We start from the raw sequence: 24,163 nt of genomic DNA, 5'->3' as shown, positions 1-24,163 counted from the left end.
AGCAGAAGTCTTTGGTGCTTCAGTGTTCAGCAGCAGAAGTCTTTGGTGCTTCAGTGTTCAGCAGCAGAAGTCTTTGGTGCTTCAGTGTTCAGCAGCAGAAGTCTTTGGTGCTTCAGTGTTCAGCAGCAGAAGTCTTTGGTGCTTCAGTGTTCAGCAGCAGAAGTCTTTGGTGCTTCAGTGTTCAGCAGCAGAAGTCTTTGGTGCTTCAGTGTTCAGCAGCAGATATCTTCAAACAGCGCTGCAGCCAAACACTGATAAATGCAGTGCAATTGAACGATTGCAGATTTAAAAAAATCCTATATAATGGGGGGAAAAAAGTTAATATTGTTAGAAATGTCAGAATCAAAAAAACATTTCTTATCTACAATGGAGAAATGATCTTGCCAGGCTTTTATATAAAAAGTGGATTATTAACGAATGAGTAAATATGGCACATTATACATAGATATAGTATATTTTATTACAATGATTAGTTTATATACTATGTAGGAGTTTTCTTAGGAATGGTAGAGGTTAATGTCAGGATAATCCCATCTCGCCATTTCAGGCCTAGTCAGTCCATACATAATAATGGATTCATCTTGCTTCCTTGTCTAAGATGGCCACCTCGTCAGATGTCCTAGCATCTTCATCCATGCCTCCTCCAGGTTGGCTTGGTCTCCTGAGCTTCCTTCCTCTCTGGAGCCACTTATGCTCAGATGGAGGAGTGTCCTTTATAAATGTGGGCGTGTTTATCCTAATGCAGGGTGTATTTCCTATCTATAAATATACACATATGGTTTACCATGTGAGTTGGTTGAATATGCAGTAACTTGTGGGTGTATGTATTATGTACTCGTTACCACCCATCCACATATGGCCTTCTTCTTCCTCACACTACGTGTACTACATAGAATGGCAATATGTCATAGATTCCATATCTATATATACTATACTGTGATATTCTTGAAACATCTGTTGGCGAGCTTGTTATATCAAAATGTGGTTACCATAACTTTAATACATATATGTTCAATGATATTGTAACTACATCTCATGATATTTTACAAATATATGAATAAACCCCTTCCCTAATAAGTTTGATCCCTATGTGGTATTGCCGTATTTTGTGTTGAAATGTCTGAACAATTTAAAATACAATGGTAAATGGTATTTATTTAGTTTGTGCCAGAATTGCTGATTTTTGGTCACTTCATAATGCTTTCATAACAGAAAAAAATTAATAAACTAAACTAAAAATTAAATCAAAGTCCCATCAAACAAAAATAGTACCAATAAAAACAGATCATAGTGCTAATAAGGATCAGAAGAGGAGAATTTTAAGCATATTCATTTTCATGTACAAAAAGTTTTTTGTAAATAATTTTAGTACTAAAATAAAACCAAACCTATATGAATTTGGTATTGTTCTAATCATTGAAATATTAAGTTGTAAAAACACAATATTATGAGCACTTAATTGTACAAGTAAATACTGCAGATGGTTAAAAGAAATGAGAAGCTGTTTTGAGTACCTTTTCACTGGGCTTTCCTGTTTCTAGATTGATCCAAAGCCATGCACACCCCGGGGAATGCAACCTGAAAGGAGCAGGTCAAGAGAAGGATGGGTAAGAGCATGTGATATAAACTATTGGATGGGGAATAATTTAGAGATGAACTACAAAGGAAGGGGATATATAGGAATCCTTTAAAGCAATCTGCATGCATTGTACAAACTTGGAGCTAGAGTTCGTCTTGACCTAGAATATATTGTCTTCTATTTGTGCAGCAGCAGAAAAGCCCTAGATCTGAAAGCAATAAATCTAACAAGATATTTGTGGGTGGAATTCCACATAACTGTGGGGAAGCTGAGCTAAGAGATTACTTCAAGCGTTTTGGAGTGGTAAGTGTGGCAATTGTTCAGCATGTTCTTGTGTATTATCTGTCTGAGGAGACACTTCTCTCTATATAGGAGTCCCATGTCTTCATACATATCCCCTCTTCATAATATATTATTGTCTGATTTACAGGTGACTGAAGTTGTGATGATTTATGATGCAGAGAAGCAGAGGCCGAGAGGTAAATAAAAGCTGATCCATCTTATTTTCCAATCTGTCATACTTCCTCTCATTTAGATGGCAAACAGTTTTCCAAGTGACCGAGCTTCACACATTACCTGTCTTCACTTCTCAGGGGTTTAATGCTTTCTCCATATTGCATTAAAAATGTTTTGGTATTGTGTGCAAACTTACAGCCTTTGTAAATTGAGCTTTACTATCCTTAAAATGTTCTCCCGTCCCCCGTCCAAAAGAGGAAAAAAAAAATCAGCAGCCTACGTTAATGTGCTGCATGGTGGGTCATTTGCAAGCTGTGATGTTTGTGTCTTAGACATCTGACATCTTTCACTTTACATGATCTGTATTTTTTTTCAAACTACCATCCTTACTTTTTGTTTGTTACACGTGTATGGTCCTTCTGAAGTAATGCCAGTGCACCAATCAGAATCCTGGGTGTTCTGTATTGTGTGCCAGATGCATTGTGTCCTGTTGTCCAATTCAGTGTTCCTCTCCAGAGCCCAGGTCACGTGCTGGTGCTGGCCACAGAGCATCCATTGCCTGCTTCATACATACTGTCAAAATTGTTTGCCATCTGAATGTCCTCTTCATCTCACCATTTAGGCATATATATGGTAGTGTTCCTTTCCATTTTAAGCTAAGATATATTTTGTTTTCTCCATTCCTCTCCATTTTAAGTTACAGTAAAGTATTGTTAAGTTGTTTTTTGTTGTTTGACTGTGATTAATGTTATCTCTCTAGCTTTCTTTTCTCTAGGTGTTTAAGCTTTATCACTCAGGTACAGGCCAGTTTAGTTAGAGAAGCCATGGGTGCTATCTGTTTGAAGTGTAAACGAAGTGTCAGTACTTTTTAGCATGTTTATACATAAAATGATGTGCAGGTAAATAGTTGTCATGTGATTATGGGACCACCCCTTCACACACTTTAAAGGCTATGGACATCTTTGAGGGGCTTTTATTTTAATGAAATGGATGTACTTTCTGATATAAAAAAAAAAAAGGAAATAATTATTATTTTTTTTTTAAGGGAACTGAAAGCAGAGTGACCCGCACTAACCTGAATATACAGATAGGCAAGCGGGTGACTGTTTCTAACACTGCTTACCATGCAAAAATGTGTGCAACTGTTCCGTAGATATTCGTGTGGTTGCTAAAATGGTAATTTTTTCTTTTTTGCAATGTAGGGAGGCTGATGTTGCTTTCTCCTGCCATCTCTGGATAATAACCCTGCCCCTTTAACCTATAACTCCACCCCCATCGATATTCATCCCCTTCTCCTTCACGGATATGCAGAGGAAAAGAGTTATCGGCCAAAGGGGCAGGGTTCTAGTCTGGAGCGTGCTGGGAATAGTGTTGCACATACATCAGCAGCCTGCCTTCATTGCACGTAAAAAAAAAAAAAAATTTAAAAAAATTAGCAACAACATGAATTTAACTATAAGGCTAGGTTCACACTACGGAATTTCCGCCTGCAATTCCTGTTTAAAATTGCAGGCGGAAATTCCGCTTGCTAAAATGTATAGTGTAGTGAATGGGTTTTCGTTCACAAATTCACACTTCGGAATTTGTGAACGGAAAATCCGCTTGCAAATTTCCGCCTGAAGAATGGGGTTGCTCTTTCTTCAGGCGGAAATACTCGCAGAACACATTGCGGTCTATTGGAGACTGCAGTGTCCGCGTGGTCCTAGCGCCGACTGATTCTCTTCAGGCTGGCCGCACTTGGAATCTCCGGGCAGAAATTTTCTGCCCGGAGATGCTGTAGTCTGAACCTAGCCTAACAGCTGCACCTATTTTTGCCCGGCAAGAAGCGTTAGTGCGGTTGACTCTGTTTCTATCAACCTTTATATTCAGCAGTTGAAATCCAACATGCGTGATCCTTCTCTATTCAAACATCTGCAGCCATCGGCCAGTCAGAAGGCCATGCATGTTATGTTTGTCTAAATCTGCCAAAATCGCAGGGTTTGGCTGGCACATCTCTAATGTGTATGGCCCACTTTTGTCTGAACTTGGTGGTTCTCTGCTTCCATAGCACAGTGACTGCCAGAGATTTGTGCACCGCTAATAGGGATCACTTATCAATCTGCTGATACTTCATTTACACTTCACTTGCCGTACTATGGGAAAATGCAAACCTTTCATTCTTGTATTTTACAGTGTCTCTTGCTGCTGACAGCAGGAATTGTCCTGCTAGATCTCAGCTTGGCCTGTATCTTTGTGTATTCATATAGCTTTCTCTCTAGTTTAGACTCTAGGCTTTTCCAACAGTGTTGGAAAAGCTTTGGTAGTCCTTAGCTGTTATAGATATTGTATCTCTGTTTAACGCTTTAGAAAAATGTATGGCTGCTGTCAGCACTAGCTGCAAAGCAAAATGCCGCCAAGAAGGAAGCAGCAGGATCACAAGCAACTTCACAGCTCATGTTTCTTTCTCAGTACAGATTAATCACATTACTATCATGTACCATTCAGTAGCAAAGCAGTTGCATTGGTATTTCTGCATATAGATTGGTGCCATTAAAAACCATTCATTTTTGTCGCCCGTTCCCTGTTATTTTCACTTGACTTCAGTGTGCTATTATTGAGTTTTTATATATTTTTCAATTCCTTAACCAGATAATTGTCTTTCTGTGGTTAGAATAATTTTGAACCTCTACAGTTCTCTTTTGTTCGCATGCCAGATGGCTGTTTCGATACCGTTGCAGTTGCTCAAACCTGATCCTGCTGCTAAGGTCTTGGTTTTGCTCCTAATACTGTTCATCATCCTGTTTTGTGTCACAACACCCTGCTACCTTGATTCACTCTTCGTCGTTGGCTAGGTTTTGGATTTATAACTTTCGAGGACGAACAATCAGTGGACCAGGCTGTCAACATGCATTTTCACGACATCATGGGCAAAAAAGTGTGTAGTTGTAGTTTTATTTTACCTTAAGAATAAGCTAAGTCTTGGGTAGCAGTCAATGTCCTTGATAAATTGCTGAATTTGCAGTGGGTTGGGATGGCAGTGGGAGTTTGTTTTAAGAATAGGTGGGAATGTATCTTAAAGGGGTTGTCCACAATTTTGTTTTCCCCCAAAAACTGCACCACTCCTGCCTACAGTTTGTGTGTAGTACTGCAGCTCAGACCCATCCACCAGGAGTGCTGCTGTTTTTGGAAAAAAACTGATTTTTCTAATACTAGACAACAACCCTTTTTAAAAAAAAGAGGGATTTAGGGATTTCTTTTTATTTTCTTTTTATTTATTTAGTGATTGGTTGTTGTATTAAGTCACTGTGCCCTCAAGGACATCTCTGCTGCCTAAGGTTTGGTTTGATGCCACTCCTTCTGATGTCATGGGTGTCTCAAATTTATTAGGGGATGAGCATTCAATAAATGAACCATAATAATCTGAAATTGTAAGACGTCAAGAAGGACTGGTTGCTGTTACTGTTTCATTACTGGGTCACTTACTGTGAATCTTTGGTACAAATACCATGTTCTCAGTAGTTAACCATTCTGCAGTAAAGTGATCTGTTCATACTGTGTTGTCATGTGTCTTGTAGGATTTCTAGTTCCATCGCTAACATTAGGGGTTTCCAATAGTGGTGCATATATATATGTAGAATGAAAAGCTCAATAAGATCATCATTTAGGCATGTCAGTGTTTTTATTTTAGTGGAAAAACAACTCCACTTTTTATCGGTGTGTTGACCATTACTGTTATGGTAAATTTTAGCTGCAAGAGACCTCAGATTAAAGATGCCACATTGAGCTGAATGTTTAAAAGACAACTGCAGTGGTAAACATTTATATATGCACGGGCCTCAAAAATAAACAAAATAAACTTATACATACCTTCCTAAGAGCCCCCGTTGGTCTGGCACAGGCCTCAAGGTCCGGCAGTGCTGACATCATTCCACTTCCTGGGGACTGGGACGCCGCAGAGCCGTCGGCGTATCTCCGGCCGTGGCGATGCCCCGCCCCGGCCTGTGATAGGCTGAGCCGACTGTCATGTAAGGAGCTCTGGCCGACTTCTTACATGACAGTGGGCTCAGCCTATCACAGGCCGGGGCGGGACATCGCCATGGCCAGAGATACGCCGACGGCTCTGCGGCGTCCCAGTCCCCAGGAAGTGGAATGATGTCAGCACTGCCGGACTGTGAGGCCTGTGCCAGACCAACGGGGGCTCGTAGGAAGGTATGTATAAGTTTATTTTGTTTATTTTTGAGGCCCGGGCACGGGAATATATAAATGTTTACCACTGCAGTTGTCCTTTTAAGTAGTAAGAAATATGTTTCTTTTGAGGGACACTATCATCAAAACTAAAAATTCTGCAAACATTGATTTGTTTTTCATTTATAAAACCTAAGTCTCTGGTGTTCACACTGACTGGATAGGGAGTGTATATTTTGATGGTGGATAACATTATGAAAGGTGACCACACTGGCTGAAAGAGAGACTAGGTAGCTTTTCTAAGCCTCCTTCCTTAGTCACCTGTGTATTCTTGTCTGTATGCTTTCTAGGCAGTCTGAACACCAGAGGCCAGTAAATAACAAATGAGACCTGAATATTTTTTTAGATAACTGTTCTCTTGTATAGAGCTTTCTAATACAAAGGAACTTATAGTAAATAAAATATGGTACAGCTTCAGTTGACTCTTTTTATGATGGTGTCTCTTCTTTAATAAAGTAGTTTATACCTATAATATCTATAGCAACATATAGTCCAAACAATAGATCTTGACGTTATTGCATTGTCATGTGGAAGCAAGCATTTAGAAATGCATAACAAGAGACCTAACTGAATAAGTTGCCAAGAAGCACACAGCTCCAAATCCATGTGGGTGAAGACCAGGCTAGTGTGATGAAACTTAACAACACAGTATGAAGAATATGCTTCTTATTGACCAAACTGTCCATTTTTTATTACTTGCATGTTTTGTTTACTTTTTTTTGTTAGATATAGTGTAAGATTCTCTTACCACATCCATTCCCTCTGACATTATTTGCGAGTTAATTATATTGAGATTCTTAAAGCGTTAGCCTGGGGAAGGTAAGTCTTTATCTTCCATTAGCTATTTCTGAAGCAGCCAATCAGCAGCCTCCCTAGCAGCATCCCAGCCCCATGACATTGTCCGATGTGAGGGGAGCCTAGACCACTATCCACTCGATGTATGCCACTCTGGTGAATGGCATGAAAAAACTGTCCTGACAGTCCGTATGAGAGCATTGCGTTCTTGCTTTTTCACTTTTTTTTTCTATCTTAAGAATCCCTAGTTTTCCACACGGAGTAATATATATTATGTATTTTATACTGTACATGTCAAGTTTTTGAGACCCATATAAAGTCCTTAATATAATATAATTTAAGTAGTAGAATGCTAAGCTATAAGTATATTTTTGGGTGTAGTGGGTGGGGAGTGGGCAGTAACCAGAGAGCTATTTTCTAACCAGTTCCTGTCTTTGTTTAGGTGGAAGTAAAACGTGCTGAGCCTCGCGATAGTAAAAGCCAAACTTCAGGACTAGCAGGATCTAACCAGTGGGGAAGTAGAGGGATACAGCCTGCAGCCAATGGATGGACAGGACAGGCTCCCGCCACGTGGCCACAAAGCTACAGTCCGCAAGGTAAGGCTGATTATTTTTGTTGTGAAAAGAAAGTCATGCAATGGTGGGTCCAAGTAAAGCTATGTTTGGACACAGATCTCTGGATATCTGTCACATGCACCCTCAGTTAATGACAGAAAAATATAAAACATCAGTGCTCTTTGATCCTTATTGGTAGAATCTATGTAAAGCATTTACTTTTCAGCAGTCAGTGTCCAGGCAGTTAGCTTGCCAATTCTGCCTTAACCTTGTGATAGCTTTACATAGCCAGTCATTAACCCCTTAAGGACGCAGCCCATTTTGACCTTAAGGACGCAGACGTTTTTTGCAAATCTGACCACTGTCACTTTAGGCATTAATAACTCTGGGATGCTTTAAATGTTACATTTTCACGGACCACTGTTCCAAATATCTGTCACACCTGTGGGGTGTAAATGCTCACTGTACCCCTTATTACATTCCGAGAGGGGTGTGGTTTCCAAAATGGGGTCACGTGTGTGGGTGGGGGGTGAGTCCATTGTTCTGGCGCTATGGGGGCTTTATAAACAGACGGCATACAATTCCAGCCAAATTCTCTCACAAAAAAAAGCCCAATGGTGCTCCTTCTCTTCTGAGCTCTGTAGTGTGCCCGCAGAGCCCTTTACATCCACATATGGGGTGTTTCCATACTCAGAAAAAATGGTGTTACAAATCTTGGGGGGCTTTTTCTCCTGTTACCACAAAGTTTTTATTTTCACAAGGGGTAACACCAGCATTTTAGTGAAAAAAAATAATCCGATTTCTTATTTTCACGTCCAACTTTAACGAAAATTTGTCAAAACACCTGTGGGGTGTTAAGGCTCGCTATATCCCTTGTTAGGTTCCGTGAGGGGTGAAGTTTCCAAAATGGGGTCACATGTGGGGGATTTTTTTTTTTAGCGTTTGTCAGAACTGCTGTAACTATCAGCCATCCCCTGTCATCATCCATCATCCTCCCACCCCTGTAATCATTCAGACCCCCCCCCCGTCCATATGACCCCCCCCCTGTCCATATGACCCCCCCCCTGTCCATATGACCCCCCCCTGTCCATATGACCCCCCCCCTGTCCATATGACCCCCCCCCTGTCCATATGACCCCCCCCCTGTCCATATGACCCCCCCCCCCCTGTCCATATGACCCCCCCCCCCCTGTCCATATGACCCCCCCCTGTCCATATGACCCCCCCCTGTCCATATGACCCCCCCCTGTCCATATGACCCCCCCCTGTCCATATGACCCCCCCCTGTCCATATGACCCCCCCTGTCCATATGACCCCCCCCTGTCCATATGACCCCCCCCCTGTCCATATGACCCCCCCCTGTCCATATGACCCCCCCCCTGTCCATATGACCCCCCCCCTGTCCATATGACCCCCCCCCCTGTCCATATGACCCCCCCCCCCGTCCATATGACCCCCCCCCCTGTCCATATGACCCCCCCCCCTGTCCATATGACCCCCCCCGTCCATATGACCCCCCCTGTCCATATGACCCCCCCCCTGTCCATATGACCCCCCCCCTGTCCATATGACCCCCCCCCCTGTCCATGTGACCCCCCCCCTGTCCATGTGACCCCCCCCCTGTCCATGTGACCCCCCCCTGTCCATGTGACCCCCCCCTGTCCATGTGACCCCCCCCTGTCCATGTGACCCCCCCTGTCCATGTGACCCCCCCCCTGTCCATGTGACCCCCCCTGTCCATGTGACCCCCCCTGTCCATGTGACCCCCCCTGTCCATGTGACCCCCCCTGTCCATGTGACCCCCCCTGTCCATGTGACCCCCCCTGTCCATGTGACCCCCCCTGTCCATGTGACCCCCCCCTGTCCATGTGACCCCCCCCTGTCCATGTGACCCCCCCCCCTGTCCATGTGACCCCCCCCTGTCCATGTGACCCCCCCCCTGTCCATGTGACCCCCCCCCTGTCCATGTGACCCCCCCCCTGTCCATGTGACCCCCCCCCTGTCCATGTGACCCCCCCTGTCCATGTGACCCCCCCTGTCCATGTGACCCCCCCCCTGTCCATGTGACCCCCCCCCCTGTCCATGTGACCCCCCCCCCTGTCCATGTGACCCCCCCCCTGTCCATGTGACCCCCCCCCCCCTGTCCATGTGACCCCCCCCCCTGTCCATGTGACCCCCCCCCCTGTCCATGTGACCCCCCCCTGTCCATGTGACCCCCCCCCTCTGTCCATGTGACCCCCCCCCTCTGTCCATGTGACCCCCCCCCCTCTGTCCATGTGACCCCCCCCGTCCATGTGACCCCCCCCGTCCATGTGACCCCCCCCGTTCATGTGACCCCCCTGTCCATGTGACCCCCCCCCCCCTGTCCATGTGACCCACCCCCCCTGTCCATGTGACCCACCCCCCCCCCCGGTCCATGTGACACCCCCCGGTCCATGTGACACCCCCCCCCCCCCGGTCCATGTGACACCCCCACCCCCCCCCCCTCCCCTGTCGACATCTTCCGCCCACCCAACCCCCCCCCCCCCTCTCCCCGGTTGTCACATGACTTACTCCATATGGAAGTGAGGATTCGGAGAAAAAGACCTTTAAACCGGCGCTGCTGAATTCATCACGTCAGAGACAGGGATAGGGGTTCAGGAACCACTTGGGTCTTTTTCTCCGAATCCTCGCATCTCTACCAGGACCCTCTCTGAGTCCAGCGACCTGTGGCACAGCAGCTGACTTCCCAACTTGTACCCCCCCCTTTCTGGGTGTTGGGTGATACACCTTTATTCTTCTATATCAAGGTGAGCGGCCATCTGAAGGGGGCTTTATATTGCCCCAGCTGCTATAACTCTTACCTACCTTTGTTTCCACTGGGTAATACACCAGGCGCCGTATACGGTTGTCCCCTTTTTCTATTTTATCACAGGTTCCATATGGAAGGGAGATCAAGGTTCATTTTGGGGAAGACTTATCAAAACCTGGGTGGAGGAAGAGTGAAGCAGTTGCAGAAATTAAAGAAGCAATCTGATCGGTTGTTATAAGCAACTGCACCACTCTTCCTCTACACGTGTTTTGATAAATCTCACACGATGTCCTTGGTTTTGAGTAGTGTGGGTAATGGAGAATTCTTAAAGGGGTTGTCCACACACTGTCCTCTGCCTGATCTATCAGGTGTGGAGAGATGCAACTGCAAGCCAGGTCAGGTTGCGAGGGCCTGACTATCATATTTGGGTCCTATTCTAATTAATGTGTGTACAAAATCACTGGTCTGTTGTTTCTTCTACAGTTTTTAGAGGTTATTTACAGCCTCAGTTGTTTTTGTCAGCTAATATTTTCATAAATGATTTCCCTTAGGTATGTGGATGCCTACTGGACAGACAATTGGTAAGTAACTGGTCATATGTCTTTGTAGCTACTCTATGACTCAGGGGCAGTTCACTTCAATCTCCTACCTTTTCGTTCTTCCTAATGCAGTCTTCTCCACAGGCGGGTATGGGCCTCCTGCAGGCCGAGGTGCTGCTCCTCCACCTCCGCCTTTCCCATTCCTAGTGTCAGCACCCCAAGGAGGATATCCTGCACAAGGCTTTCCACCAGGATATGCAACACCACCTCCATTTGGTAAGATATAGGTTAATTTAAACTTATGTCACTCAGGATCTTCTAATAGAACTAATCCCCAGCTATCCCTATATATTTTTGATGTGTTATTACAGGCTATGGCTATGGCCCACCCCCTCCCCCTCCTGATCAGTTCGTCCCATCAGGAGTTCCACCACCACCTGGTACTCCAGGAGCAGCGCCATTGGCGTTCCCTCCAGCACCAGGGCAGTCAGCTCAGGATCTCAGTAAACCCCCTGGTGGTCAGCAAGACTTTACTTTTAGCCAGTTTGGTAAGTGGTGTCCTTGTGCAAGTGTTGTCCCTCTACATGTCATTTAAGGGTGGCTGGGTGGGTTTCAAATTCTCTTGAAATATCTCCCACTGACCTGCTGACTGGAGTGTTCAATGTCTCTACAAAGTATTAGTAATATCCTTGCATCTTCATATGAAATCCACACTCCCATGTCCCATCAAGTGTAATAACTTCAGAGTGGAGCTCTCCATGTCTGACCTTGCCATGCACAAAAAGCCTATTGCCTGGCTGGGTGGGATGTCAGGTTGGGGATGTAGTGCATGCCTTAACCCTCCCACTTAAAAAGCCTGAAGAAATCACTCTTTCCAGGAAATGCCTGCTTTGTGAAATTGTCCGAGTGGATATGAGCTCACTGTGAAGGACATGAAAAGGTAAGAATTGGTAGGTAGAGTTAGATCCTCCATCTCCATTTTGGAGGCCTGTCAGATGCATATGCATGGAAAAAATAGCCTCCCTAATAACAGATCTGTTTATGGGGTTCCACTCAGTTCATGAGATTAAGATTTTGGACATGTTGTCCCTTCTTGCATTATTTTTTCTTTGTCATTGCATTTTTTAAATAAAATAAGACCATAATCTTTGCAGCGTTAAGTTTTTTGACATCTTTAATTTAGGTTCAATTTTAAAAGTACCGCTAACAAGCCTATACTGCACATCTTCACTTAAGTATTTTGTCATGTTACATATGGACTGGTTAATATACAGTGATGTGGACTGCCCCATCAGAGCTGTCATGATAAAGGGGTTTTCCCATGAATTTGCCAAACTCCTATTGACGTTAATGGGAGTTGAGTGAGTTGTGCAAACAGCATTGTCTCGCGAGCTACGCTGTTTCTGTAACTTCTGTATTTACATAAACAGTAAAGATGCTGGCACTAAATCATTTGCACGCCTTCTATTAACGTCAATGAGAGTTGGCCAAATTGCATTACACAGCCAACTTGGCGGTGTTTAGTCTTCTACACAGGCTGGAGATGGCCAGGAAGCCCTTTTTTTTTATATAATTTTTAGGAAAACCCCTTTTAAATGGTTGGCCTCATTTTTATTAATACATATGATTGCAGTAGGTTATATAAAGGTACTTCTGCCCTGTTATGTAGCTTTTTTGATCATCGGCCTGCCCATGTAGTGATCCAGTCCATAACATGGCGGTGTGTGGAGAGGCATGTGAACATACGCTACTCTGCCCTGTTAGCCTGGATCACTGTATGGGAGGGCATAATACATAATGGGGCAGAAATAAACATTCTAAGTGTATATTACCTACTAGATTTGTTTTTGGTTTTTAAATTAATGCATTTTTAAAGTGAACCTATGTTATAAGGCAGTGTTTCCCAACCTGGGTGCCTCCAGATGTTGCAAAACTACAACTCCCAGCATGCCTGGACAGCCAAAGGCTGTCCAGGCATGCTGGGAGTTGTAGTTTTGCAACACCTGGAGGCACCCTGGTTGGGAAACACTGGTTTTTTATGAGATATCAGGGCAGAGGACTACTGCATAAAAAATCTACTACTTGTTTTTGCAAATGACTTCACATATACAGCTGTTTGTTGGCAGCTTGGTAGAGCACCATTATCTATATGTAATGTATGTAACCACATTTATTGTATTTGTTCAGTTTCCATCCTGGATGTCATTCCTTTGTTTATACATGGATGCTATCCATGTATAAAAACACTAGTAGCCAATGAGATTGATACCTTTACCTGTTATCTGTTAAAGGGAGCTCAAACCGTACATCTGAACTCATCCACTTGTGTTAGTCATTCTCTAAGGCCATGTGGACAAAAATCTGCAGTTTCTCTATTTTGGGAACAGGTTATAGAAATTTATTGGAATTTCTCCCTCTTTGAACATGTGGAAAAGCTAATTTCATATTAAATTTACACAAAACCTGACATTTTAATGGATATGTGATGTTTCAACTCTGCGTTTATGAAAATTGACAGGGCAATAGAGATACTAAAAGATTAGTCTACCATATATTGGATGACTTCTGTATTTACTTTAATAAGAAATGTTTATAATTCCAATCCTAGTTGGACTGGGCACCTCTTAGCCACTTACCAAAAAAAGATAGTGTTACACACAGAGCAGGATTTTTGTTGACTTCAGCATGTGGCATTTAGATAGTGGCACAGTTAAAATGTTGCTGACACATTGCATTTAAAGCAAGATACTTACCTGTAAAGAAAATGGCTCATGGCTCTTCTATCATACGTCTATGTGCCTCCAGTTTCCATAGAACATCACACAGAACCAAAATCATGACATTCTCCTATGAAATGCTATGTTACATAGGTATTGTCCCTTTCAAGAGTATCTCCGTAATATGGAACCATACAGGGGCTTCCTGTGTATGAGGCCTGAGAGTGAACAAAAATAACAAAAACTTTTAAATAAAATGGTGAACGATTAAAAAATAAAGCTAGGTAATGCATTTGTATTAGCCAGTTTAACTGAAAATCAAGCTTCACTTTAATATAACAGGTAATATTGTCAGATCTAATTTTTGTGTATGCTTCTCATTAGTTTGCTAGACATCCATGATGCAAATGTGTTTTTATTTGTATATCCACCCTTTAGCGTTTGTGTGCTGCTTCTTTGAACATAACATCAATAAGTATCATCTCTATTTACCAGCTGGCTACTATATTTCGCCCCTTTACCCTTCTTTCTACTAAACCCAATATTGGTGCACATATCACTTTGCCATTGTGAAGTGTTCCTAACAATATTATTTTAGGGTAATCGTAATTCTGGTGCATCAGTCAAAAGGCCCGATAGTTGTATGGAAATATGTTTATACCCACAATGATTGCCTTTGAACTTACAAGATAATTTTTGCATAAATGTACATTTTTTTGGTATGTATTTTTAAATCAGCTAATATAGAATGTATAGCAAGAGAACAGTTTTACAATCTACAATACTTTGTGTGTGTGCGTTTTTTTTTTTTTTTTTTTTTGTATCTAATCTGTATAGCTTTACTTTACAAGCACAAATCCTTAAATCATCTGCATAGACTAAGGGGTAAACCACTTTTTAGGTTTAAAGGGGTATTCCAGCCAAAGACATCTTATCCCCTATCCCCTCTATTTCCGTGCTTCACCCTGTGCATTCTATGCGGGGCTGCAGCTCCAGTCTCTGAATCAGACATCTTATCCCCTATCCTTTGGATAGGGGATAAGATGTCTTTGGCCGGAATACCCCTTTAAGAAAAATATAACCTTTCAGCTGCATATAGCAAAAGAGAAAGTGGGGGCACATACCCATTACCTTGCTGCTCTATTTTTGCCAGTCTATGGTTCTGCTCCAGGCTGTGTTTTTACATTGGTATAGGTATACACACTGCCATTACTGCCATAGCTGGTGTGTGACACAGGTGGCCATAGACTGACAACAAAGATCTGTTTTAGATGTGCTGTTGTGACAAAACTTGCAGCCAAATGAATTCTCTAGTAGATAAACAGCAGTGAATCCAGCAGGACCAATCCCAATAGAAAATTCTTCATTATAACAAGTTTAAAACCAAATCCACATGGCACGGACAAACATGCATTAAGCCTGATGTGTTTCGGCAATGACCTTAATCATATACACATGAAAGTGTCAGGCTTTATGCATGGTTGTCTGTTCATGTGGATGTGGTTTTAAATGGACACTCTCATTTAAACAAATTTTTGCTATTGCACTCCTTTATGGTAAATAAAAAATATTTCTAATATACTTTGTTTAAAAAAATGAAGTTTTCTATGTTTTATTTGTGCTTAAAAAAACTCAAGAGCACATTTTCCCCCATCTTATACACAGACTTTGGGCCGAAGCCTAAACACAGGAAGTGCAGCCTGGAGTGCAGAGAGCGTGTGTCCAACCAACAGCATATGGCAGTTAAGTGTGAGAGGAGCTATGATTGGATGAGGCTGGACAACCCCCCCCCCCCCCCCCTCAGCACTCCAGGCTGCACTTCCTGTGTTTAGGCTTCGGTCCTAAGTCTGTGTATGAGATGGGGGGAAAACGTGCTCTTGAGCTTTTTTAAGCACAAATAAAACATAAAACTTCATTTTTGTTAAACAAAGTATATTAGAAATATTTTTTATTTACCATAAGGAGTGCAATAGCAAAAATTAGTTTTAATGAGTTACCCTTTAAACTTTTTATAATAAAGACCTTTTTATCAGGATTGGTCCTGCTGAATTTACTTATGTTTTCCTAGTGAAGCATTGTGGGCCTTTGCTCTTGGTCGTCCATGCTGACAGATACCTAGGAGAGGATGAGAGCAGGTTTTAGGTACTTTTTTTTTATATTGAATGGGGTCTCTAGTGCAGATGTAAACATTGCAAAAGGGTAATTTCCTTTTGAAGGATGTGTAACGTCGGAAAATGACCTATTGTTTAATTCTCCCCCCCCCCCCCCCCCCCCAATATAAAATTTTAAATATTTAAGAATTGTCACTATTTTATAATGTCATTACATAGGCAGAAAATGCTGAGCATTGAAGTATCACTGTCATTTTAAGAAAAATCTTTGACATTGTGGAAACCCCCTCTGGAGTGCCCCTTTATGCACATCGCTAGAGGACCTTTAGCTGTGGCCTACCCCTCTCCTTTAGCAACACGTGAACATTTGGCTTTGACAGTCATGTGTATGTAAAGCCTGGGAAAGAGCTGTCAGCCCAATAACTGTTTGACAGTTATTGATAGTCACCATTAAAGGGAACCAATAATAAGATTTTACCCTATATAACGCTTGGCAAAGCGTTATATAGGGTAAAATCTTTATCCTCTCCATCCCCGGGGGACTTTCCTGCCTGTGGGGAAGGTGAGGATATGAACTTATTCAACTGCTCCCCACCGCACCGGTAAGTAATCCCCTGGATGGGGGGAGCTCCTCTCATCTAGTCCCATGTCTTCGACCAGCAGCAACGCTCCCTCCGCTTGATTGGCGGGCTCACTGAACAGACGGAGCAGAGCGATGGCGCGGCCAATCAATCAAGCCGAGGGGGGCATCAGAGCAGGCTGAAGATATGGTAATAGGAGCTCCCTGCCCAGGGGACTACTTACGGGTGCGGTGGGGAGCAGTTTATAACTTCATATCTTTCCCATCCTTGCAGGCAGGAGCGTCCCCCAGGGATGGTGAGGATAAAGATTTTACCCTATATAATGTTTTGCCAAGTGTTATATAGGGTAAAATCTGATGATTGGTTCCCTTTAAATGAAACAGTGCACATTTGTTTTTGTTCAGGCGCAGCTTTTTCAAGTTTAAGAATTGGGGTATTGGTCAAAACAGGAGCAAACTAATTTATTCTACTGTCAGGTTTCGTATTTTTTTCCCCCTTTTTTTTTAGAATTTAGGTTTAGACCTTTTAAAAAAAAAAAAAAAAAGTTTTAAAAACAGGCATTATTTAATGGATTGACTTTTCTAGTTACAAGTGGTCTACATTTTTGACCTATTTAAACATTTCTTAATGATATATATAGGTGGTTAAACCTCTGTTAGTCTCATGGAGCACTGAATAGTCTGTGGAAGATCCTTTACGAATATAAACATGCCAGTCGTTCTGAAGACCAATTCATTCCGATTTTGTTACCTAATCTTTGTTTGTTTGTTAATTATAGGATATGGACAGGACATGAGCGGGTTTGGACAGAGTTTCTCGGACCTCAGCCAACAGCCCCCATCTTATACGACAGGACCCACTGCACCAGCATCGGCAGGTCCGGCCGCTGGGGGAAGTGGAGTGGGACGAGGGCAGAATCACAATGTGCAATTCCACCCTTATAGACGTTAACATCAGGGAAGCGTATGCACAGAGGAGACTAGAGGATACATCCACCTCTGAACTTGTGACAATCACCTGGTGAAGACACATCCTGTTAGAGACTTTTGGAGGTTGTACGATTGAAGGAGAAGCTGTGGGTGTTTGGACTAAAGTTTTTACATCTTTTTTTTGACCCATCAGCACAAATAAAGCCAATGAGTCACTGGTTCCAAACAGGGTTTTGAAAACATCTGCAGCTTTAACAGAACTCTTCAGGTTTATTGGTTCATTTTTGTTTTCCTTTTTTTGGGGGGAAATATTTTTTTCTGAGCCTTTGTTTTACCACGAATTGTAAACTTTTATGTTTAAAGATATAAAGTATATACATTTAAAGATTGTGAATTTTTTAAAAGAAAATTTTCTACTATGTATGCAGGTTTATTTTTTAATTTAATTGCAGGGTTTCCGGTGACACTGGAGTTCAGACAAATTTTAACTCCTTGCTTCTGAATATATTTTCCTTTTAATTTTATTTTGGGGGTTGTGGGTTGTTGAGTGCAATAAGTCAGCATCTCCGAGTTACCCATTGAGTTCCTACTGAGTGTAGTTCTTAATTTTGTTACTTGACATGAGGCAGAGTGCAGGGAACAGCCACCTGCTCCAAAGTCACCAATGTAGAGACTTGATATATGCCCCGTGCCTGTCGCATCCTTTTTGCTGATATTTTGGGGTAACGGAGCCATCTCTCGATGTAAATTCCTCAGGCTGAAGGTTTGCAGTGCATTTTGCACTAACTGGTGAATACCTCCTGGTTTGAATAAAGAAAAAAATCCTTTTGGATTATAACTTGTGGTGTCTTTATTTTTAGTGAACCAATATGCATCTAACATGCCCACGCACAATTCTAATCAGACTGCAAGATAATCTATTACAATATTTTTTTTAAAGGACAAGAAGGATGACATGCTGCTGTAAAGGGAAACCAAACAGGAGATTGGGGAGGGGAAAAATTGGGGGGGGGGGGGGGGGGTTTCATTTTTTTACATGACACTTGTCCTTTAAAAAAATTTTCCTGACTGAACCTGATAAAAAAATATTTAATTTATAAAATGACATATGGGTTTCTTCTGTAGCATAGTGACACAACAGCCTCCTCCCTTTTTCCGCACCAGCTGGGCTGTTATATTGTCCTTTATTCATTGTCCTAGCAGGACAGCCAGTGATTAGTGTACCTGTCAGATCATCCAAATAAAAACTGTTATGTTCCTCAGTATCTGATCCTGTAATGTAATCTTTGTGTCCATGACCAATATTTCTCTTAGAATTCACTTTATTTACTTGGAGTGATTGCAAAGTGAAAGTACTTTTAATTTACAGCAGGGGGGGCGAGTCCTCACTGATGACCACTCCCCCTCCCTCACTGCTCTTGGAGCGGTAACCCTTTACTTTCTGGTTTTATGCTACACACACACACACTCGCTCACTTCACTGTGTGCCTACAGCCTGTGCTTCTCATAGTATCCCGAGGCAATCTCTAGGCTTCCATGGCTGACAGAGCTGCTTTGCCATAAACTGGCTTTACTACCAGAGCAGCAATTTAATATATCAGTGCAACACATGTATTGAATTGATCTAAGTAAAAGTAAAGAGTCTTTCAGCTCCCCTCCAATGGTCTGGGATACCGAAGTGTCTCCAGGGAAGTACTAGGCTTTCAAGGACGTTACATTGGCACAATTGGCATTGACTAACATGCAATGATATGTCCCTGTATATGAGCATTCCATGGGAAGTCTTGATGACAGCCCCCAATTTTCATCTTGGCGCATTCAGCGCTTATTCTGTCGAGCTTTGTGAATTTATTAAACAAATCACATGATTTCTGCTTAGTTACAATTTAGTTTTTGCTGTGTATTTAAAAAAAAAAAAAAAGTGAACTCGATGGAGTCAAGACACTCCTTCATTGGCTAGAAACATCTCATTTTTTCTCCAGTGAACCCCCTGCCATTATCCAGTGGTATGGGACATTCATCAATGACGTCCTGCTCATCTGGGGGAGGGGCGATGTGTCTATCATACCACTGTTTGTAATTATTTGTGTTAAAATATTCAAAAATTTACCTCCAGTTGCCATGATAGGGAGATTGTATTTTTGGATTTGAGATTAGAGGGAGTTATGGGTGAAGTCATTTGTATTTCTACCCATCAAAAACCCATATCCGGAAACACTGCACTCCACGCCAATAGTAGCCATTGTGTGCATACCAAACAAGCCATCCCCATTGGTGAACTTACCCATTTAAAAAAGTCTTCTGATCACACTACTCTTCTTGCGAAAAATTTAAATCCAGATTGAGGGGCTATGATAAAGTGTTAAGACAGTTATGAAAAAGTGTCCAACAAAAGCTTCCATTATTTTATAATGCCCACATCACACTGTTCCACTTTTGGTACAAAACCAATTCTGGTCATAACCTACACACCTCAATTAAAAAAAATTTAATAAAAAAAAAAAAGCAAATCATTAACCCGTTAAGGACCAAGGGCGTACAGGTACGCCTTTTGCTCCCTGGTACTTAAAGGGTACCTCTCATCAAATAAACTTTTGATATATTTTAGATTAATGAATGTTGAATAACTTTCCAATAGCATGTTAATGAAAAATATGCTTCTTTCTATTGTATTTTTCCCGATCAGTCCTGTCAGCAAGCATTTCTGACTCATCCTGGAGTCCTAAACACTCAGAGCTGCCAGCCTGCTTTGTTCACAGCCAAACAGGCTGTGAACAAATCAGGCTGGCAGCTCTGAGTGTTCTCCTTTGTGAACAAAGCAGGCTGGCAGCTCGTAGTGTTTAGGACTCCAGCATGAGTCTGAAATGCTTGCTGCCAGGACTGGTAGGGAGACCCCTAGTGGTCATTTCTTCAAAGTGGAAAATTAAATAGAAAGAAGCATATTTTTTAATAACATGCAATTAAAAAGTTATTCTGCATACATTAATCTATAATATATCAAAAGTTTTTTTTGAGAGGTACCCTTTAAGCACCAAGGGCGTACCTGTGCGCCCGTGGGAATTCCGGTCCCCACTGGGCGGGGAACAGACCGCGGTGACTGCTGATATCTATCAGCAGGCACCCTATGCAAATGCCCCATGTCGGCAATCCCCAGTTAATTCACACCGGTGATTTGCGCCGATTCCGGGTCATAGGAGTCTATGGTGACCCGGAAGATAAGGGGGATCGAGGTTGTCCAAGATAACCCACAATCCCCCTGAAGGGATAGAAGTGAGATGGCAGGGGTGCCACCCCTCCTATCCCTGCTATTGGTCGTCTAGAAGCGACGACCAATAGCAGATCGGGGGCAGGGGGGTAAACTTTTGGTTTCCCCGTTCTGCCCACCCACAATAGGCAGGGCAGAACGGGGAAACCGAGGAGGGTCGGTGCCGAAGTCCACTTACCCATTGGCGGCGATCGGTGGCAGAAGAGGACAACGATGCAGCACCCTAGATCCTATGGAAGTGGGCGAGTTGCCTGGCAACATATGGAAGGCTACAGTTTGAGACCACTATACAGTGGTCTCTAAACTGTAGCCCTCCAGTTGTTGCAAAACTACAACTCCCTGCATGCCCAGACAGCTGTTTGCTGTGTGGGCATGCTGGGATTTGCAACAGCTGGAGGGTTACAGTTTGGAGATCACTGTGCAGTGAACAGCTGTCTGGGCATGCTGGGAGTTGTAGTTGCGTACCTCCAGCTGTTCCATAACTACATCTCCCAGCATGCCCTTCGGCGATCAGTACATGCTGGGAGTTGTAGTTTTGTAACAGCTGGAGGCACACTGGTTGGAAAATACGGAGTTAGGTAACAGAACCTAACTGAAGGTTTTCCAACCAGTGTGCCTCCAGCTGTTGCAAAAGTACAACTCCCAGCATGCACGGTCTGTCAGTACATGCTGGGAGTTGTAGTTTTGGAACAGTTGGAGGTTTGCCACGGGCAGGCTTATAGTAAGTTTCCTGCTTGAAGTATGAGCTGCAATTTTTCGCCGCATCGCAAACTCCTAGTGGGAAACTCACTGTAAACATCCACCCATGTGAATGTACCTTAAAAACACTACACTACACTAACACATAATAAAGGGTAAAGCACTACATATATACCCCTAACACTGTCTCCCCCCCCAATAAAAATGAAAAACATATTGTACGGCAGTGTTTTCAAAATGGAGCCTCCAGCTCTTGCTAAGCAACAACTCCCAGCATTTCCTAACAGCCACTGACTGTCCAGGCATACTGGGAGTTTAGCAACAGCTTGAGGCACCGTGTTTGGAAATCACTGGCGTAGGATACCCCTATCCCCTATGTCTACCCCCATGCAATCCTAAATTTAGTCCTCAAATGCGCATGGAGCTCTCTCTCTTCGGAGCCCTGTCGTATTTCAAGGAAACAGTTTAGGGCCACATATGGTATCTCCGTACTCTGGAGAAATTGCACTACAAATTTTGGGGGGCTTTTTCTCCTTTTACCCCTTATGAAAAGGAAAAGTTGGGGACTACACCAGCCTGTTCGTGTAAAAAAAAAATATTACACTAACATGCTGGTGTTGCCCCCAAAATTTGTAACGCAATTCCTCCTGAGTACGGAAATACCCCATATGTGGGCGTAAAATGCGGGTGCACCATGTACATTTGAGGCCTAAATTGGTGATTTGCACAGGGGTGGCTGATTTTACAGCGGTTGTGACATAAACGCAAAAAAATAAATACCAACATGTGACCCCATTTTAGAAACTACACCCCTCACAGAACGTAACAAGGGGTATAGTGAGCCTGAACCCCCCACAGGTGTTTGACGAATTTTCGTTAAAGATGGATGGGAAAATGAAAAAAAAAATTCACCTTCCAAGGGAAAATAGGAAAAAGTCCCTCAAAAATTGTAGCCCCATTTCTTCTGAGTAAGAACATACTCCAAATGTGGATGTAAAGTGCTCTGCGGGCTAACTACAATGCTCAGAAGAGAAGGAGCGCCATTGGGCTTTTGGAGAGAAAATGGCCCTTATTTACTATCGCCAAACAGACAGCATTTGTCGGGTTTATGTTGTCGCACATTGTCTGCGCCATGGCGCAAACAATGTGCGACATGTTGAGACACTAATTCTTGAACCACATGACTCGGCTTGCTGAAAAGCCTAAAAAGGGGCATGCCCCGACAAAAACCTTACTTTCACACACATTTACCAATTTTCCCGACCACATTACTCGGGTTTTGTGTTGTTTTTTAACCGACAGCTGCAAGCTGTTGCAAAAAACGTGTTAAGTTTGTGCAAACTATTTCCCAACCAGGGTGCCTCCAGTTGTTGCAAAACTACACCCCTCAGCATGCCCAAACCTGCAAAGGCTGTCCGGGCATGCTGGGAGTAGTAGTTTCAAAACAGCTGGAGGCACCCTGTTTGAAAAACACTGAGCAAAGTGTGCAGGGAGAAAAATAAAACATTAAAATTTTGCTCACCTAGTCCCGGTCCTGCAGATTCGTCTCTGTGTGTTCTGGAGTTTCCTCTCTTCTTGGTACAGTAGGACCTTTCCCTTTTCAGCCAATCACTGGCCGCAGTGGTGTCACGTGTCAAGCCAGTGATTGGCTGATGGAGAGAGAGGTCTTGTTCTGCAGTAATACACTAGGTTTCCCAGGTCCCGTGGAAGATTTGAAATCCGCCCGGGAAACCCAGTGTATTACTGCAGTACAAGAATGTGACAGGAGGGGGGGGGGGGGATGTGGAGGTACATATGAAAGAGAACAAAGAAGGAGAGAGGGGGAAGGCGCTCTCTAGGTGTAGATGGTCCCAAATATTAAAAGATATATGATATATACTGGAAGTGGTAACAGGTGTCTGGCAGATGGTGAGGTGATACACTCACCTTGCTGTGTTGTGCTGCAGGCACAACACTGCAATGCGCATGTAGAGGTGAATTTTCCTCACTAAGCCCTCTGGTGTCTTCCAAAAGGAAAAACATGTCAACTTTATGATGCAAACATAAAGTAGACATAATGGGGGAGATTTATCAAAACCTGTGCAGAGGAAAATTTGACCAGTTGCCCATAGCAACCAATCAGATTGTTTCTTTCATTTCTAACAAGGCCTCTGCAAAATAAAAGAAGCAATCTGATTGGTTGCTATGGGCAACTGGGCAAATTTTCCTCTGCACAGGTTTTGATAAATCTTCCCCATTGTGTTTGTGAATCAAAATATAATTTATTTGGAATGTCTATTTTCCTTACAAGCAGAGAGCTTCAAAGTTAGAAAAATGCTAAATTTTGGAATTTTTCACCAAGAAATGATGCAAGTATTGACAACATTTTACCACTAACATAAAGTAGAATATGTCACGAAAAAACAATCGCAGAGTCAGAATGAAAAGTAAAAGCATCCCAGAGTTATTAATGCTTAAAGTGACAGTGGTGAGAATTGCAAAAAACGCTCTGATCCTACAGTGAAAATTGGCCTGGTCCTTAAGGGGTTAAGAGGATGTGAACTTTAGAAGTTAGATGAAATTTTAGAGCAGGATTATACCAGAGTAACAAAAAAACATAGAATGTGTCGGAAGATAAGAACCATTTGGCCCATCTAGTCTGCCCAATAATCTGAATACTATGACTAGTCCCTGGTCCTACCTTATATGAAGGATAGCTTTATGCTTATCCCATGCATGTTTAAACTCCTTCACTGTATTTGCAGCGACCACTTCTGCAGGAAGGCTATTCCATGCATCCACTACTCACTACTGCAGAAACCTTTGCCCCTCTAATTTAAAACTCTGTCCTCTTGTGGTAGCTTTTCTTTTAATATATGGAGTAAGAGAAAAGAAGAAATCAGGAGGCTTTTCTTTTAAATATGCTCTCCTCCTTTATCATAT

The 24,163-nt window shown here is 42.8% G+C and overlaps 1 protein-coding gene across 7 annotated transcripts in view; it reads left to right on the top strand.

The window, feature by feature from the left end:
* DAZAP1 (DAZ associated protein 1) overlaps positions 1 to 18,109 on the top strand; it is a 32,240-nt gene extending 14,131 nt beyond the window's left edge. The window contains exons 4-13 of one of the 7 annotated variants that reach the window (XM_056516833.1): positions 1,542 to 1,607; positions 1,769 to 1,882; positions 2,010 to 2,058; positions 4,867 to 4,949; positions 7,497 to 7,650; positions 10,952 to 10,981; positions 11,084 to 11,215; positions 11,311 to 11,487; positions 11,818 to 11,879; positions 17,127 to 17,263. In XM_056516833.1, the coding sequence (XP_056372808.1) occupies positions 1,542 to 1,607; positions 1,769 to 1,882; positions 2,010 to 2,058; positions 4,867 to 4,949; positions 7,497 to 7,650; positions 10,952 to 10,981; positions 11,084 to 11,215; positions 11,311 to 11,487; positions 11,818 to 11,855 (843 nt within the window). In that variant the 3' untranslated portion in view covers positions 11,856 to 11,879; positions 17,127 to 17,263. Of the gene's footprint in view, positions 1 to 1,541; positions 1,608 to 1,766; positions 1,883 to 2,009; positions 2,059 to 4,866; positions 4,950 to 7,496; positions 7,651 to 10,951; positions 10,982 to 11,071; positions 11,216 to 11,310; positions 11,488 to 11,817; positions 11,880 to 17,126 lie in introns of those variants that run through there. The other 6 variants (XM_056516825.1, XM_056516817.1, XM_056516807.1 and 3 more) reach the window with 6 other exon arrangements.
* Positions 18,110 to 24,163: the final 6,054 nt, after the last annotated feature.

This window comes from Hyla sarda, chromosome 1 (assembly GCF_029499605.1).
Source record: "Hyla sarda isolate aHylSar1 chromosome 1, aHylSar1.hap1, whole genome shotgun sequence".
Classification (NCBI taxonomy): Eukaryota; Metazoa; Chordata; class Amphibia; order Anura; family Hylidae; genus Hyla; species Hyla sarda.
Note: the sequence above shows the minus strand (reverse complement) of the source record. Positions and strands in the feature narration are given on the sequence as shown.